We start from the raw sequence: 19,778 nt of genomic DNA on the forward strand, positions 1-19,778 counted from the left end.
CTTTTATTCTTCAAACAAAACATTTCAATAAAAAAAAACTTTATAAAAAATCATATCTAAAACTTGACATTAATTAGTTTTATGACAATAAAAAAAAAATTACAAGTGAAACGCTATAAAGAATATTACTTTATTTTTATAATTAATTTATGTATATGTTTTTGAAAATATTTTACTGGATTATAAATTTGTTAAGAAACTTAATATTTATTTGATATTTGTCCAAGTATAGATAAATATAAAATTGTTAGATAATTTCTTCATACTTATTATACAAAAAGAATATTAATTCAGAGTTTTAACAAAAATGATGACTTTAAAAAGTTTTATTATTAAATTGTTGGTTTATAAGTAAGCGATACATAAAACTAGGGATACACCGAATCCAGATATTTTTTTCAAAACCTTCTCAAGTACTACTGCGTATATAGAAATAAAATAGATAGCATATCTGAAAACTAAAATTATTATAAAAATCTCAAGGTCAATTGTTTTGTCCAATTTTTTTTTGATCAAAAAAGTACGTTGCAGGCCAGAGGTTTTCACTTTACCAGATACAGCCTAATGGCCATACCTTGCCCATTCCTGACCAACGAACATATTTAATATAATAATTGAATTAGGTAGATAAACTATTTTGGGTTTTTAAAAGAATGTAGTGAAAATTAAAAAAAATAAATAAGAAACTAATGTATGAAAAACCCTTAAAACTGTATTTATGTAACACATTTAAAGATATTCCTACACGTTTGTACAATCGGACACGAAAAACATCTTTGAAGAAACGAACTACCTAAAAAACGAAGTTTTGGTAGTTTTATAATTGAATTATCAGTATTTATATATTTAGTATACTGTTTTATAGATGAAAGTTTAAGGTTAAACGTTTGAAACTCTATAGAATAACCTTTAAACAATTAAAAAACTTACTTATAACTTTGTTGAACTGTATTTTAGATTGTTTTATAAAAAGAAAGTTGTCTAAATCATGACTATGAACTTTAAAATAAACATTTTCTTTAGAGTTTTATTACTTCTTTCCTTTTTGTATTTTAGATCAAAAAATCTTTAATTAAAAGACTTTAGTAATTATATTTGATTGACCATTGGATACCTGTTTGCTAAGGATTTATGTTTTTTTAAAGTAGTAACAGCATAAAAATAATATTAATTAAAACTTTTAGAAGAATGTACTAAAAATAATTAGTAAATCATAAGAACATTAACGCCAATATATCTCATAGAAAATGTTCCCAAAATATTTTTTTCACTAATTACGTATAATAAGTCTTAAAATTTCAACATTTTAAAAGTCAGTTCATTCCAATTGAAACTTATTTAAGTACACTTTGATAAGGTTTTTAAACTTTGAAAAAGTTTTAATACTCTGCAAGTAACTATTACATTGTAGGTTTTTTAAGTCTTGAGTGAACAAAAACCGAATGCTACCACTTTTATCTAACTAAGAACAATACCAATTCATACAATTAACTTAGATGTTACAAAAGTGATTAATTGTACAAACACCATAATGTTCTTTAGTTATTGCTATTAGATTTATGACAAATAAGACTCAAAATTAGGCTAAAATATTATTTGCTTGTTTTTTATTTATTATATATAAAAATTATCACTGTGCTTTATTTGCATTTTTTATTGTTAAAAGTAAATTTTAACAATAAAAACCATAAAATATATTTCATATTTATTAACCACCCTTACGTTTTAAAATTAGGAGCAACACTATTTTAAGTAAGATAAAACTTTTTAATCGTGTAAGGTAAAGTATAGTTTATAAAACTAAAAGTTTACATTGAATTAGTTTAAAAAAAAATAATCTCAAAAATAATTTATTGAGACCCAACTGGTATATAAACAAAAATTTCAGTTTAAAAAAGTATAAATGAAAACTAAAAATTTTTAAAACTTAATTGGTGTACAAAATTTTAATAACATATTTATAGTACTTGACTGCAAAAACTAGATTTTAGTTCGAAAAAGGGACTTAAAAACTTTATATACTTGTGCTAATTTTAACTTGAAAGAGCCTATTTGCTGAAATGCATACGCCAATTCAACTTTATTAAAGTTTTTTTAGATTTTTATTCCTTGTGTCTTTTGTTTTTAGATAACTTTTATCAAGTTTAAGTTAAAGTACCTTTTAGTCTCGTGTCTTAAAATAAAGTGCTAAAGTGAAATTGATAAGTTTCGTATAGATATTGTAAATTTTCGAATAAAACTCTTACAGACTTTCCACTGTAAAAAAAAAGTATCACATGTATTTTGATTGTAATATTAAATAAATAATTTTTTATTTTTATTTAGATTTCCTTATGAACATTTTTAAGAAATGGACAAAGTTTATGCTTATAAGATATATTTTAAAAACTACACATACATTTAATTTATAGTTAATGTAGCTTACTTTTATTAAGCTGTTCACTAAACTTACAGCTAAGTATTATAAGTATATTGAAATCAAAAAAATTTTTAGGTTTATTAAGCTAGCATGATACGTTAAATATAATTTATGTAGGATATTTAAAATCAGTTTGCAATTATATAGTATAAAATTTAATCTTAAAATTAAAGAGTTATAAAAACATTGCTTACTCCTAAAATAAAAAAGTAATAACTAAGCATTATAGTTAGTAGTTCAGATATATTTTATTGTGTGAACATTTTTACCATAAAGTAAACAATTAAAATCCGGTCCATAACTTATTTTAAAACTGAATGAATTTCTACAAGTAAAAAAAGAAAACATGATTTTTTTCCAGCATTTGACCAACAAAAACTTAATCTATAAATAACTGATAAAGATGAGATATATTTAGAATATAAGTAATAAAGTAAACTAAAAATTTTAAAATAATTCAGTCTAAATTTTATTTTAGTTTTTGTCCTAGTTGTCTTTTTGTGAAAAATTTTTAGCAAACAATCTTACCCAACAAAAGTTATGTTAGTTTAAAAATACAGATGCTTTATAATTTTAACGATTATCTTATAACAATTAGGTTATTGAAGTTAAAACTAAGTTTAGTATTATAAGTATTCTTTAAAGGCCAGTGAGCAAGCTTTTTGTAGAGCCCGGAATGTTTTATTAAAAGGCATCCAAGCCATGTCTATGTGTTTTAACATTTAATAAATAATATCATGCAACAAATGCAAACTTAAAAATAAACTCTTTATAACAAAAACGCTTTTCTTCAGAGAATATTGTAAGTTTTACAAGTTATATATAAACTAAATAAGAAGTTATTTCATAAGACTTCTTAAAAACTTATATGTAATTAAAGTGCTTGAATAAGACAAATTAAAATTACTAGGTACCGCCTAATGTAAAACTATCAGCTTTTATTTTTTATATACAGTATGTACGTTTTTAGAAAAATTAAAACGTATTAAAGTTTAGTTAAAAGTTAAGTTTATTTAACTATTATTCAAAATCAAATAAACAAACTAAACGAGAAATAGGTAACATTAAAAATGGCTTTAAAATCACATGTAAAATTTTTGGAAAATTTAAATAAAATAACACAGTAAAAAATTACTTTAAAATTTTAGTTTTATAAAAAGATTCATAAAAGTTTTCGTAGAAAAGTTACTCATCGTCAATTTTTTGGAATTAAATAATTACTTTAAGTTTACCTTATTTCACATTTTATAATATAAAAGATTTTAATTATTTTTGAACGTTTTAGAAGTAAAAAAAATAAATCAGAAAGTTGTAAAACTTAAATAGTTTAATCTAACTAAAACAAATCAATATCTATTTTTTTTTTTTTTTAAGATAAAAAGTTTTTTTTATACTGATATGCTTTATAAATTAGATAAATTCATAGTTGTAGAAACTATAAGAGGTTTTATAAAAACTATAACCGGTGAAAATATAACGAGTTTTGATTTTTCTACAACTTTAATTTCCTTCTGCATTTAAAGAGCTAGTTTGTATTTCTATAGTTTATATCTTAAAATAAAGTCGAAAGTTCACCAAACAGTGGAAGTCTTTAGTTACTCAAATAAATATGTGTAAGTTAAAATTGATCAGTAGCTTCAAATTATCTACATTTAAAAAAAATAAATAAAATAATTTAAACTAAACGTTTTTATGTACACTATTTCCAGAGGAAATGATACATATTTTTTTTTCTTATTACTGGTTTTTACCATTTACTTTCTTTTGTTTACTTATGTATTAAAGACTTTCTAGTCATAGACTTCTAACAAAATGATCTTTAATTTTTATTGCTATCGATAATTTCGACGATACTACTTAAATTATTTAATCGGTACATAACTATATTTTACTTCAATTTTACAGTTTAAGGGCTTAGTTTAGTTTTTGATTTCATGAACTGAAATCATAGTATATTAAAAACAAAAATAAAAGTTTTAGGTTTATTAAGCTAGCAGTAATACGTTGAATATATTTTATGTAAGGTATTTAGAATCAGTTTGCAATTATATAGTATAAAGTTTAAAATCAAAATTAAAGAGTTTTACAAACATTGCTTACTTATAAAATAAAAAACAAATGCATCTTACTGAGTTTACAAGAATGTTTTCAATTTGCAAACACTACCACAGAATTTGTTCAAATACTATTTTTTTAATTAATTGTATTCTTCATAAATACTAGCTGATGTATCTTTACTTGTACAGTTTAAAATCAACTTAAAGGTTCTGCCGTTAAAAATAAATATTTCAAATAATAAAAGGTTTCAAGTAAGAGCGCAACTCAAATTTGCAAGAAACTTAAAGAGATGTCTGCAGAAGTTATATCACAAGTATAAATAATGAAACAGCTTTAAACTGATTTTTTCGTATTTTTGTTTACGCATTTCTCTTTCGGCGCTGGTTACCTAGGACGCTTTGTGACGTTTACTCTCTCTTTTTGAAGAAATTTTGCTTTTTTGCTATTGTTTAAAAAATGTTCTAGCTGTTATATTAGTCACATTAAAAAAATTGTTTTTATAAGTTTTTTTTTATAATTTTAGTAAAAAAAGTTCTTAGAATAAAAATAAGTTTAAAATTAGTTATTTCTTTTCAGCTATATTGTTTAGAATAAGATATATTAACAGTAATCAAATACAACAAAATGATAGATATTTTTTATATTTTAAATTGATTAGGTAAATTTAGGTATTCATAAGATTAGAAATGATTAAAATAATTAATACGTTTTCTGATTTATTAACAGATGCATAAAGTACGTTATGTATTTGGTTTAACAGTTTTCAGCTTACCATTTATTTACATTATTAAGCTAAACATACTTAGCTGAATCATTTGTTGTTTACGACATAAAACAAAAGTAAAAACTTTCAATTGAAAACTTCTTTTTTAAATTTACTGTTTTTCGTTAATATAAAAAAATAATTGAACCAAACGTTTTTTTTATTGCAATAAGATTTTTAAGCAGTAGTATTCGAAAATGAATTAAACTTTTTGTTTTTTCTACAGACCTCGCATAACGTAAAAATTTTGTAAAGTGTCATTAGTAATCAGAATTATTCTTAAATACGTTCGCTAGATCCGGTTGTATCTTTATGTATCATTTTCTGTCTAAAAAGTTTTGCTAATATAAGTTGCTGATAAGTAATAAAGTAAAGTGAACTACAGCAGTTTATAAGAAAAGTGTAAAAGAGAAAAATATTTCTGTAAATTTTTTTAATACTTACATAATCGTAATAATATAGCGCTAAATAAAATATAAAAATGGATGTAAATGAAGTTATATCAAGTCAAAACCATATTCCGTTTAAAGAATATCAAAAAACCGAATTCTTTGACAAAATGGTATTTTTTATTTTATTTAAGTATAGCACATGTATTTTCAATAATACATAGTTTTGCTTTCTATACTTTTTTACATAAATAAAGTATTACACAATCGTTTGTTTAAAAAATATTTTTGAACTCAAGTTTACTGATAAAAAGTTTACATTAAAACACAATGATTTTTGAAAAAACTTATAAATAAATCAAAAGTAGAATTCTTACGAATATATTTTTGGTAAAGAGTAATAAAAGATGTACCTAAAAATCAAAATAAAAAACATTTTGTTATGTTTTAATATTTATAAAACTGAAATTACTTAGTAACATTAGTTTTAGTATTTCATTAGCAATTTTGATACTTCAGTATTATACATGAATAGAAACTAAGGATTCTATCTAATTTGAGAAACTATTATATATTAAACTAATAACAACAATTTTGTTAATTAAAAAAACAGATATTCATATTTTGTAGGTTTATATAAAGAATTAAATTATTGACGGCTGTTGTATCTGTCATTAAAAAATTTGAAAAAGTTACAAACTAATTTTAATTTAGTTTCTCCTTATATTTAAACAAACTTTGCGTTATTTGTTGCGTTATTTGAGTTCATAAAATACAGTTAATTAAAAACAAATCTATTAGAAAACTGAATGCTAACTAAATGAATTTGAATTTGAATCCAAAACAGTAGGTATTTGTTAAAAAGGGTTTATAGATGCTTCAAAATAATTTTAATTTATTAATAAAACTGAATTGAATTTTTTTTTCATCCAAATCATAAAAATTCGCCGTCTTTTTCGATATTGATTTTCAATAAAAGTATGTTTTAGATATAATAACAATATGTACAGTAATGCTAAAAAAATATTTAGAACAAATGAAAATTTAAGATAAGTCTTTCTTTAAACATGTTTAGAAATTTTAAGCAATGAAGTTGCAGCTAACCTTGAATCCGTTTTTATTAGCACTTACTATAATTATAAAAGATTGAAACTACTCTTAGTTTTTTAGCTTTCTTAAAATTTAAAGTAAAACATTAGTAATTGCACTAATTTTCAAAGTGTGTAAGTAAAAATAATTTTTATTCCTGTTGTTTAGAGAAGTTTTAAAATTCTTCCATTTAATCTTAATTTTAACCAAATAAGTTATTAAAAAAATGTTACGCATTTAGATTTTTATTATAGAGTAATGTTTAAAAAAATATATAACGTTTTAGTTTATACCGTTGTTTAGTAATCTTTGATTTGTATATATTATCTAGTCAAAAACTCTGAGATAAAATGTATTTTATTTACTTATATTTTTCATCTTATAACTTTTAACTACTTAACTTTGAGATTTGTATTCATTTATTATTATTATTTGAATATTTTTAAGTTAATCAATGCTTCACTTATTTGTTTTGAATTGTTAAAGGAAAAACTTCTACTTATATATGTAGTACTACGGGTTGACCTTGCTTGGTTACATAAACAACATTTTTTTTAAGAAAATTATCCAAAAAACGTTGATTAAACCTTTCACAACATTACTAATAACAATGTATTTATAGTCTTTAAATTACTATTTGTGTTCATTTTGTGTTTTACCAATATTTTAACTTAATCAATTTGAAAAAAAAATTAAATGTAATTTATTAGGTTGCCTCAATTTAGAATTATGTAAGATAGAAATAAAGTTTATTGTTTCAAATTAATTTTCTTCTTTATTGTCAAAACAAACACCTACTTTTTGTTTGATGTTAATTAGTACATCCTAATTAAGCAAATTAATGATTAAACCGTTGCTCGTACATTTGTGATTTTTGCTTTCGATATTTATAACATATAAGACGCGTCTTAAAAAAATTTTTGTTTTTATTTCTAAACATAATACTTTGCTTAAAAATAAAGTTATTTTGTAAATTTTTTTTATGATTTTTTCTTAAACTTGAATGAAGTTTTTTTATAAGTAGTACGTAGAGATACTGCATATTTTTCAAATGAAAGAAAAAAACTTATAAGTCGGCCATTCAAGAAAATTTTACTATAATTTTCAATGCAAAATTTACAAAATATTTTAAGATGCAAGTACTTAAATATACAGTAAGCTAAAAAATGAAACAAAAACCAAGAAGAGAGTTTTTCAAAAGTAACAATTTTATTTTTCGTTTATCTTTATTCTATAATAACTGAAATCTGCCTTTTAGAACACACCAGATTCAAGAACCTTTACCAAATCAGATGTAAGTAATGCACGTTTAGCAAGGCTTGAGCTACTTAAGGAACGAAAAAATCGACTGATAAATTCGATTACAAATGCACAGTTAGTTTTAAACTGCAAGCTTAAAAGTTTTTTGCTTTTATTGATAAAACACATTGGATAATTCTAATTTAGTTTTAAAATTATACTTTTAACAACTATAATTTTCAAACAGTTATAATAATAAGTTTGCTTAAAAACTTATTATTATATTTGTTTGAGCTTTTACTTAAATAAACTGCAAAAAAATCTATATACTTATTCAACATTTAAGTTATATGTTATTTAGGTCAAAAAATACTTAAAAATTATAAATGAGAATTGAGTCTAAAAGTATTACTCGTGTCAAATAAAAATCTATAAAATCTTGAAAGTTAATTAAAAAACACAATTTAATAACTAGCAAACTGCCAAGAAACTAACATAAAACATTTCAACATGTAATTTGATGATTGATACTAACAGTATCATGTTTTAGTTAGTTGCAACGCACATTTGAAAAATAAATTATATCAAATATATAATATCGATGAAAATAATTCTAAAACTTTAATCTTGTATAAAACCACCAGGCAGTCCAAGCTTCATTGTGACCGAACAGCGGAGGACTTGGACGTCATGCTGAGAAAAAAACAGGAGCAAATCGACCAATTAAATGCCGATTACAAAATAAAACTGGACGATTTTCACCACGTGAGGTCGCAAGTGCACCAGATTTCCTGCCGCACGGCCAACATCAACAAAAACATCCAGCATCTTATGGAGGTAAAATTCTAAAATTTCTAAGTTTCATACGTCTTTGATACAGATTTAAGGAAGAAATAAGTTCAAGATGAAGATTCATTTACTTTTGAATAAGAATCACAGTTTGATAATCACTTCAGCGGTAAAACTTAGTAACTGTCTGAATTTCGCAATGCATGGTTTTTAGTTTTCTAAACTATCGACATAAAACTTTATTCATTTTGAAATGTTTCTGTCAAAAACACTTTTGGTATTTTCGCAGGAAAACCGCGATTACCAGGAAATTTTGGCGAGCCGAAAAAGCGAGTACCTGAACAGAAAGCAGGACCTGGTCGAGCAACTCCGCTACAACCAGGCGGTGGTCAGAACGCTGCGGAAAGACCGTCAGGCGGAAAGGGACTTGTTGACCGACCAGTTCAAGTTCGTGGACGCGAAATTACACTCGCACCAGCTCCAGGTGCACCAGCTGGACGACTCACTTGTGGGGAAGTCCCAGCAGTGCGAGGAAATGGGGCTGCTGTGCGAGGACTTGTTCAAGCAGGTCGAGCCAGAAAGTTTGTAGTGGGGTGGCTGACGGTTTTTAAATCTTTTTTTTTTGCATGTTTCTTGCCATTTAAAAAAAAAAACTTTGTTTACGAATAGACTAGCTCTTGTGTAGTTTTTTGATTATAGCTGTAACATTTATGAAATATTTCTTCAAGGTACATTCACTTAACAAGCATGTTTTTTTAGAGTTCTTGATACTTTCAACGTACTGTGTTGTTTTTAGTTGTGTGAAAAATTTGAAGCTTGTTTTTACCTATTTTATTATCAAAAGCAAATTAAATAGTCAAAAGCTTACAACAGTTTTACAGTTTTACGTATTCTTTCTTTAAATCACATTCAGCTTTACTAAAAATATTTATACATTTAAATAACTAAATGTAGTCAACTGTTTTTAATGTTTTAAAACGTTTTTATTTTGTTTAAATTATTCAACTGAAAACAAAACATAGCTTTGTTTAACTTGGAAGAGTATGCATAAATAATCCGATTAATTGAAAGTTTGAAAAACTTAGTACAACTTTTTTGTAGTAAAGAAGCACAATGCTATTTTATTTTTATTGAGTAGATCTATTACATGTAATAAAAAACATAAAAATAGAAAAATAAATTACTGCCACTTAGGTTGTTGATTGAAAAATATTTTAAAACGTTTAAAACTTTGTATTTATACACTAAGTAAACAAAAACAAAATTTTATTAGTAGTGCAAACTGATGTTTAAAAATAAACATTGTTGTTTAGCTAGTTTTTCAAACTGTTTTAAATATTTTTTTTTTGAGTTTTTTCATAAAAGTTATTTGAGTAAAACATTAAAACTTTGATTTCGCACAGTAAACTAAAAAAGTTAAAGATGATTTTTAGACTTATTAGTTTTTGTAAAATATTGTAAAATGCTAACTTTTTTGTATATGATACAAAATAAAGTTTTGATTATCAACACGAAACCTTGTACTGATCATCCCACGGGTAAGAACAGCAGTTTATTGAAACGTTGGACGAGCTAAAAAAAGTTTTTATTAAAGAAGTCATAAAAAAAAACTCAAAGTTTATATCTTTATCTATGTTATTAAGCTGTAAAGTTTGTTTTTATAATTAAATATAACCAACTTGCAAATAGGAATTGAAGCTGTAAGAATTTTTTTGGTGTACTTTCAGATTTGTAGGTACTTATTTAAACATTTACTATAGTTGTGAAAAACTAAATGTAATTGTAGACATGTTAACTCTATTTGTTAGGCACATACTTATTCTTATGAAAAATTATAATCTGGTTTCAGAATGCAGTAAGATAATAAAACATAATGTAAGAGATGTATAAATGTGTATTGAAAAAAACCATCAACGAGAAAAAATTAACGTAGTGTCAGTCAATAAGGTTCCATAACAACATCATTGTATAAACTTATTTGCGTTTTATAAATAAAATCTTACTACACTAATTCTAAGTCAATGTATTTATAATCAAGTTTAAAAGACTACCATTTATAATTTATACGCGTCTAATCTAAAGATTAAACACTACTGTAGTTAGAAAAACTGCAGTGGTTGGAAACATTTAAAGTTATGCTGTCCAAAGAAAAATCCTTGTCATTTTAGTACGCCATCAGTGATTAATGAATTGAAAAGTGCGAGTTTTAAATGTATGTGTATTTAAGGAAATATTTAACTAACCTGTTTTATTTATTTAAAACTTAAAATTTAAAACGTATAACTTTTTTCGTGTGTTTGCGGTGTAATGTTTACTTCTTACTTGATGCCTTGTTCCTGATTTTTTAAATACCATTTTAGCTTGTTTTTTGTTCTGAAGCAGTTGGACTTTGGATTGTATTTGTTTTGTGCTAGTTTTCGCACCATAAGTTGTAAGTTTCAATGTTTTTTACCAGATTTTTTTGTCAAAAACAAGAAAAGTTGATGTGTGATGATTATGACACAATATGATTGTCAAGCAAAACGTTTCAGATTGGTTTTTAACTATCCTTCATAATTTGTTTTTTCTTTAAATATATTAAGCTACTCATGAAAATTAATTTTATGCTCTGACTGAAGGAGATTTTTAGTTTTTTTTTTAATTACAATTTATATTTAAACAATAAAAAAATATTTGTATTAATATTTTGAAATAACAATAGTTTATCTATAATACTCTAACGCTAACCGTTTGCTTCTTGTGAGAACTTGTTTTAACTTTTATAGTTAAGATCGTATGTACCTATACCAGAGTTTGAAAAAGCAAATGACAACATTAAGCGACATTTTTTTTGTATTAAGTTATTAGATAATGATGCTATTTGTAAACTTTTACTGTGATAAAGGTATAAAACTTGGAATTAAAGCTTTAAAACGAAGTTTAAAAAATGTTTATAGTCTATTTGCAATTAAATGCACTTACACAGAATTTAAAAAATGTTAGTTTAACCAGCTTTTTTGTTTAATCATAAACAAACAAAAACATCATCTAGATTCTTACTTGCAACAAGTAGCTTTAAAAACTAACCTAGAAGTTAAGTAAGGTTGGCAGCATTGGTATAGTCTCTCCTGAGGTATCTTCCAATCCTCGTATGACGGGACTTGTATCACTTTGCTACAGTCTATTGGTCGCGGAACGTATAAAAATCCTGTACGTTTACAAATTTTAGTAATAGTTAGAAAACCGCTTATTGTTTTCAAGTCTCATAGAATTTTGGTACTTTATGTTCGCTGCTTTAATAAGTAATGTTTAGTAATGTACTCTAAAGAGTTTAAAACTTGATGATTGCTTTAATTCTTATTAAAAATCACCATACCAGCCATCTGATTTTGATAGTTACCAAACTTACTCTAACTTGATAAATTAAAATGTGGAAAATCTATTTTTGGGTTTCAAATAAATATATTTATGTTAATGATAGTTCTTTTAATAATAAATGTTGCTATATAACTTTTGCATAACCTAAATAATATTTTTAGTAAACTTACGGCTGTTAGCTTATTAATACTTTAGTATTGTTTTAGTAAAAGAAAAACTTTTTTGTGTGTTTTTAATAATTAGTCAGCGACCGTTAAAAACACAGTTAGTTTTTTGTTTTACTAGAATCAAGAGATTAGTGTTTTAAATATCTATAAATGTTTTTAAATCTAGGGAATAACGAGTTGGTACACGTTTCAAAAAGTTTTTATTCTACATACGTACTAAACTTGAAACCAAACTTTAGCTGTAATGCTTTCAAAGACAGTACATCAGTAATGTAACATTTTTACTCAATCTATAACAAAATAAGATTTTACAACACCAACCATTCTGGTAATCAAAGAAAAGTATTTTGCACATATCTATAAATTATCAGCACAATTTTAAAAATTGTAAACAAACGACTGAATTTTAGTATTTTGAAAGATAAGCTTTGATATAAATTTTACATATATATATATAAGTTAAGTATTAAGTTAATTAATGTTTGAACTGATAATAAACTTTTTTTAAAGTAATATTTATCTTTTACATATGCAAACATCTTACCAGCAACACAAGCGTTCAGAATGCTGACAAATATTCCGCATACTAAAGCTCGTGTGACAATTTCTGCCATTTCTCCTTGACGTTTTGGTGCCATTGCTCCTGAAATTGAGTTTGAAAGTTATACTTTAATAATTATTTTCAAGCTTGTAGTATTTCTATATAATATATAAATCATAAATCTGTCTAGGATACAGTCAACGTTTTAATGTGCTTGCAAATTTATGTTTTAGTTTTGAAAATCTAGTTTTTTCAATTAGAATAAGTCAATTGATAATGTGAGTTTACTCTTGAAAGCGTTTTAAACTTTTGATTTGCTATAAAATTTGTTTGTTTTTTTATTCAAACTAAAATCATTCGATTAATTATAAAGCTTGTAGTATAAAATCTACTAAATTAGAAAGAAATATTAGATTTTCCTTAGTCTATTCAACTAGAAAAGCCACCTACCTAAACCCCCAAGCATGATTCCAAGGGAGCCGATGTTAGCGAAGCCGCACAAAGCGTAAGTGATGATCGCTTCGGTTCTCTCGTCCACCCAATTCACGTCTCCGGTCACCGGATCTATTTTGGGCACTGTTCCGTTGTCCCTCATGTCTAGCTGCTCGCTCAAGTCCTCGTAAGCTATGAACTCGTTGAGAAATATTTTAATTCCAATCAGTTCAGCCGCCTAAAAAAATTTGTTGTTAATAAACCTTTTTTTTTATCAATGGTTTTTGTTTATTAGTTCTACTTACCTACGTGATAACAAAAAAGTAAAAATTAAACTTTTGTAAAATTCCACAAAAACAACCTTGAAACAGTCAACCCATTCTATTCCCATCAAGTACGTAACTGGAAGAAATATATATGAACACATCAACTGTAAAAAAACAATCGATGAGCAAAATAAATAAAAATTGGAGACTTTCAATTGTTACAAACTTCAAAACTGAGCTCAGGAAAGTCGAGTAGGCCTCCGAACCAGGAGAGAAACCCGTTGACAGCAGCCAGCAGACCGAGAAACGCGATCAAGTTTGCTCCGATGTTCAGTACAAGCGGTATTGCGGAAGATACCCCGACGAAAGCGGCCTCAATGAAGTTTCGGTGCTCACTTTGAAAAAATAATCACAGATGAATTGTTCAAACAATATTATCAAAGAACTAATAAAAAATTTTTTATGCTAATTATTGTTTGCTAAAAGTTTAAACTCATATTAACAGCACCTAATTCAAGAAAATCTTAAGCCTTTTGTTGTATATATAGGTTTGTTAAAAGTTTTTGTTTGAGTAACTTCGTGAACTTGTTTGAAATAAATCTGGTATTTACAGTTTTTGTTTTTGTGTTTTAACTAAAAATTTAAAACCAGTGAAAGTCATATTTACGTAGAATAAGAAAATTTAACAATGGTTGTTTTTATTTGCACAGCACTTTGCTGTTGTTTTATAATAGCTAACAAAAGACTTTCGTTCTTTTTATGTAGTATATATAAAAACAAATATATGCTATTTAACAAGAAATTTTCTCGATCATATGAAAACACTTTGTATTTTTATTAAAAAACAAATTCAAGCGACTTAAAATCATGGAAAAGAAATTATACAAAACTTGCATTTGGTTAAAAATCTAACAATATTTACATTTTGGATGAGTTTGAATGAACCAAGCTTTTTAGTAAAAAGTTAAAAAATAGTTTTTAAACTTATTAACATATTTTTCACCCCTTTAAACATTTTTACGTTACATTATTTATGACAAATTGTATTAACATTGCAAGTGCTTAACAGCAACCAACAAATACTTCTTGTGTTCAAAATGCTTTTCTAACCTCTCATCTAGAACAAGGTCTTTGTAGTCAGCAAATTTTGATTTCTTTGTTTCCGGATACTGAAGTTTGGCGACATACAGGGCGCAAGGAGCGGCCATGACGCAAGCTGTTATCACGTATGAAGGTTCTATCTGTATGAAGTGTTATGTAATATTAATTATGACAAAAAAGCTGTTGCTTTTAGAATTGAACTAAAACTGTGCTAAAAATTTAATTTAGGTGTCAAGTTGAAAACATATATGATTTTTTTTTTCAAAAATTGGTAAAAACTAAGGTATAAAATGTAGACACTTACGAAAAAGTAAGACTTAAGAGTTTAAGACACAATAATTAGTTCTTAAAAGTACTATAATGAATTAAAATAGAAGAATATTTCTTTTTTTCGTATATTACTTTACTTTACGTAAAACTTTTGAGTAATCATTACATAAGCAAAGAAAAATATTTTTATTAATTTAAAAAATAAATTATTTTAAGATTTATTGTAATTGCATCTAGCATAAAACAACTTACGGGCTTATTAAATTTTTTTTAACACAACTAATTTTTTAAAGTTTAAAACTCACCCCGAAACCCAAGTAAGCTCCCAAAACAGATCCGGATATTGTTCCGAATCCGCACGTCATAACAGCGAAAAGTTCTGACGTAGTCAGGTCTTCAATGTAGGGTCGAATCAGAAGCGGTGACTCAGTTTGTCCAACGAAAATGTTTCCTTGAAAATATTGAAATAATTGTTTTATTATTGTTTTGTTTACGTTTATCTTAACAAAAAGCAGCTAATGGTTATGATACTTTTTATGTTTGTTTAAAATGGTGACATTTAAATGCAACTAATAATAATTAAAATTTCTTAGTGTTTTTAATTTTTTAATCTTTTCTAAATGTTTTTTTTAAATACTTTAGTACCAATTAGTTATACCTATAACTATTTTTATGTTAAAAAATACTTTTAATTAATTTGAAATATTTAAATGCTTTTTTATGTAAATAAATTTACCTGCAGCTACCATCGATTCAGTAGCTGAAGTTTTCAATGTGATCTGCATAATCCACGCTATTTTTAGTATAAGCCATTGCATAGCACCCAAGTGGTACATTATCGAAATAAAAGAACTGAAGTATATGACAACTGATAGCGTCTGGAATTTCAATTATTATTTTTACTTATATGTTAACATTTAAAAAAAAATTGTAATTTAAACATAGAAAAATGCATTACGAGTATGAAAAAATTAACCACAAGTTTGAAAAATTATAGCTAACACTTAAACTTTTCCTTAGACAACTTTTAGATAGAAACTTTTGATTGGTGTTTGATATAATCAATGGTGAAAATTTACAAAACAAACTAACTTCATAGTTTTAATCAACATATTTAAGTATTAGCAAAGAGTTTGGTATTATCATATAAACTTTACAGCACTTTACTGTACTTTCACTAAAATAATATTAAAAATTAGAAAAAAAAAGATAAAAGACTTTTGGCTTTTAATAACAGTAAGTAAAATAAAATTTGAACTTTTCTTAAAGCTTATTTAAGTTTTGTTCAAGCTCGTGAATGTAATAAATGAGTTCATAATGAGTTTTAAAATTAATTATCTTTTTGATAAAATAGTTTCTTTGTAATATTTAACACTTAATAATAAAGTTAATTTTATAAGCGCTTAAGTAGTTTAAAAATCAAGCTTAATTTAGAAATAGTCTATTAAACTTGTTTGTAGTACATAAAATTGATAACTTTATTTTTGATGTTTTCACAAAACTACTTTTGAAAGTTTATTGATGCAGACTTTAAATTTTGTATACTTCGAAAAAAATACTTCAACAACAACTAGTTTCACACTTATTTTAAGACCTTTGAAATATTTTAAAATTAAAAATACTCCCTGCATTATACAATGTGAAAAACTTGAAACATTTTATAAATGTTTTAAAAATCTGCTTAACATAGCATAAAAAAAAGTAGTTTATACAAATCTGGACCTTGAAAGCAAAGGCGTGGTCCGGCCAGTTCTCCCCATACACGAACTCCACTCCAGCGTCCACGTAGTTGATGAAGGTCTGCGCGAAGTTTCCCACCCAATTGAAAGCATCGAAACCGGCTTGCGTGCGCAAGATGAACATTCCGAAGCACACCTGAACCAGCATGCCCCACAGTATCGTTCTCCACACTACCTTTGAAAAGAAACCTTGTTATTTTAAATATTTAACTAATCTACTTGAAAAAATAAAATGCCCAAGAATATGGTCTAAGGACGTGGAGTATAAAAGTATATACTGTTAAAAATTCATATAGCATATAATGTTGATGTTATGTACATAAACAGTTTTTAAAACGCATACAATAATAGGAAACCAACCTTTTTTGGGTTGTTGGACGTGATGAACAGTCCTAGCAAGAACACCAAGTATCCAGCTCCTGATATCAGCTGATCAGGACGTTTCGAGGTGTCTAGTGCGATCCATGTTGCTAGACCAGCTAGTACTATCAGCACAAAGACCCTGTTGATAGTTTTAGCATCATTAGATAATCACAAATAAGCAGTTAAAAGAATAAAAAAGTTAAAAGTGTTAACATGAAATGTTTTTTTATACTTTATTGGTATGTTTAGAAAGTTCAATTTTTTAATAATAATCAATCTAACCACTTTATCCAATACATGTTCTTGTCCACAAAGTCAAAAAAGGGTTTGCAAAATTTACTGATCTCTTTACCGTATGTGTCCCTCACTAGCGCATACGCAGTATAACCGACTACCAAGCTCCATATCACTAGCAAAGCTACGGAACGATCAAAGTTTGATATCATTGCTAGTACCATGTAGACAGTAACCCCTAAAAGTTAAAAAATCCTTATCAAGTAGCTGTAAAGTTTAAACTGTTTGAAAGTAGAAGAAACAAAAAACGAAAAATTATAATAAAAAGCACTTCTTTTATATAGTAGTCGACTTTTCAATTTTTCGAAAAACATTAGACTTTTATAAATAAAAGTACTGGCTGGTGTTTAGTTTTGATAATAAATTTCTAAAAGAAATAGACATATTTAAAAAAGTTTTATTTAGCATTTTAAACACTTAGACAAAATCGGTAAAATTTAATTCTCTTTTTAATTAGGTAACTAATTTTAATTTAAACAAAAAGCTAGCAAAATTGTGGCGAAAAATCTAAATATTCTAAAATACAAGTACCTAAAATTTGTTTATATTTTGATACAATCAGTCTAAAACCAGTATTTTTCAAAAGTTTAACGGTAACACTTAAAAAATTTTGTTTTGTTTTCACTATACTAGTAGTATAATCACAGTTGAATACACAAAATATAAAAGAATTTAAACTATCAGTATTTAAATGGAGTTTAGCATTAAGTTTTATAATTTTATTTAGGAAATTACAGGTTCAAAAAGTTTTGTCGGAAGTCTCTAAAACAACTTTTGTCAAAAACACTACTTAAACAGCTATGTTAAAGTAAAAGCTCACCAAGTGAAAGTAATATGTATATGATTTGTTTAATCAGTTTGGAATTTTTGGATAGAAACTCTTTTAACAACTCTATTGGACGAACAAGAGTTCTGTATAAAAGTAATTGTTTTAAGTTTATGAAGTTTAAAAACTAAAACTAAAGAGAAAATTTACTCAATGAAATTTGCTTGCTGTGAAGTGCTTAGGTCTTCATAATCGGAATCTTTTTCGGATCCATCAGATGAATTTTTATCTGAATCTGTGCTTATCTCTAACGAATAATCTCCTTTCTGAAAATTAAGTTCGCGATGTGTTTTTATAAAGTTTAATTACTAAAATTATATTTTTACAATTGGTATTAGTACCCTAGTGTTTTTTACCACAAAAATATCATTTTTTAAATCAATAATAGTTTTTTTTGTTGTAAAACTGTTTGTAATTTTTAATTGTAAGGTTGTTTTTATGTACATAGATAACTTAAAAAACTTTATATTTATTTGCAAAATCTTTTTTTTTATCAAAAATCTATTTAGTTCTTCAAATTGAAAAATTTAAAGGTATAAAAAATTGTTTTAATTTTAATTTGTTTTTGCAATGTTGTGCATTTAAGGCTTTAAATTTTTATCTGACTCTTATATTTTTTCTAAACATTTATACTATTATTGTCATTTAAACAAAAAAAAGTAAGCTTCTTTTTATAAAAAACACAGAAAACAGCTTTTTTCTTATAACTTCAGTTAGCAGTTTTCAAAGGTAATTATTAGTTGTTTTAAGTCGAGAATGTGTTTTTAATTTTGTCTGGTCTTAGAGGTAAAATGAGTTAATTTTTGTTTTAAAAGATTATGCGCAATTTGAGGTTAAAATACTTAGTTTTCAGCTGATTAAATTGTATTTAAAGCTAATAAAAAAATGACTTGTTTTTATTAAAGCATATATCATCTGCTTTATTATATGCAAAACATAAAAAAATCTGTTTCAAATGCTTAGAAAAGACATATAGTTAATTGTTACTTTTAAATTAAAAACTAATTAAAAAGTTTAAATATAATTATACATACTTCTGAGTCTTCGTATGCCTCGTTAAGTTTTCCTTCTTTTTTCTTTGTTGAATGTTTTGTATCTTCACTAAGTTTCGTCGAGTAAACGTTTTCACTGTCTTTTTCTTTTTTCTTAATACTGGAAAAACTTGTCGATTCCATTTTTAGTTACCCTTTATATAAAAAATATTTTTTTTTAAACCCTATATCTGTTATTATACTGAAAACTAGTTTTTATTTTTGAAAATTATTTCATACCAAATTTATTTTATGAAAATTTTTATTCTTAAAACTAATAACTTTTTTACTTCATACAAAAATAGAAGATAAAAACATTTCTGTACAGTACAAATTTTACAGTGATTAGTTTTAAATTTTTTAGAAATAATTCCAAAGATAACTCTGTTGTATATTTAAATATTATAAATTGTAGAAAAAGTATAAATACGAAAAAAAGCACTATAACTGTACTTTTTGCTTGACATACTAATTGTTTGACCTTTGTTGGCATTATATATAAACTATGTAGTACGAACAAAAGCAATATTTAATTATTATAACAGTTAAGCGAAAATAATCACATCGATCTTGTTATAAACAAACACGTTTCAGTTTAAAATAAATTACAGTTAAAAGTAAATAACATTTTGACTTTTAAATTAG

General features: G+C 25.4%; 2 protein-coding genes across 2 annotated transcripts; one reads left to right on the forward strand and one right to left on the reverse strand.

The window, feature by feature from the left end:
* The first annotated feature begins 5,702 nt into the window (after positions 1–5,702).
* LOC145841010 (uncharacterized) lies at positions 5,703–9,335 on the forward strand. The gene is made up of 4 exons (XM_082948369.1): positions 5,703–5,802; positions 7,977–8,092; positions 8,602–8,794; positions 9,036–9,335. The coding sequence occupies exons 1-4, from the start codon at positions 5,722–5,724 to the stop codon at positions 9,333–9,335; spliced, it is 690 nt and encodes a 229-aa protein (XP_082804495.1). The 5' UTR covers positions 5,703–5,721.
* A 693-nt stretch (positions 9,336–10,028) lies between these two features.
* LOC145841764 (sodium/nucleoside cotransporter 1-like) lies at positions 10,029–19,306 on the reverse strand. The gene is made up of 15 exons (XM_082949118.1): positions 19,137–19,306; positions 18,253–18,368; positions 18,097–18,188; positions 17,265–17,454; positions 16,980–17,121; positions 16,603–16,794; positions 15,617–15,758; positions 15,186–15,331; positions 14,620–14,750; positions 13,736–13,904; positions 13,605–13,673; positions 13,262–13,481; positions 12,815–12,913; positions 11,813–11,933; positions 10,029–10,318 (listed from the first exon to the last, which is right to left on the reverse strand). Exons 1-15 carry the CDS (start codon positions 19,275–19,277, stop codon positions 10,252–10,254), a joined length of 2,037 nt encoding a protein of 678 aa, XP_082805244.1. The 5' UTR covers positions 19,278–19,306; the 3' UTR covers positions 10,029–10,251.
* Between the last annotated feature and the right edge of the window lie 472 nt (positions 19,307–19,778).

The sequence above is a fragment of the Thalia democratica genome, chromosome 7 (genome assembly GCF_965202585.1).
Source record: "Thalia democratica chromosome 7, ktThaDemo2.hap1.1, whole genome shotgun sequence".
In the NCBI taxonomy this organism is placed as follows: Eukaryota; Metazoa; Chordata; class Thaliacea; order Salpida; family Salpidae; genus Thalia; species Thalia democratica.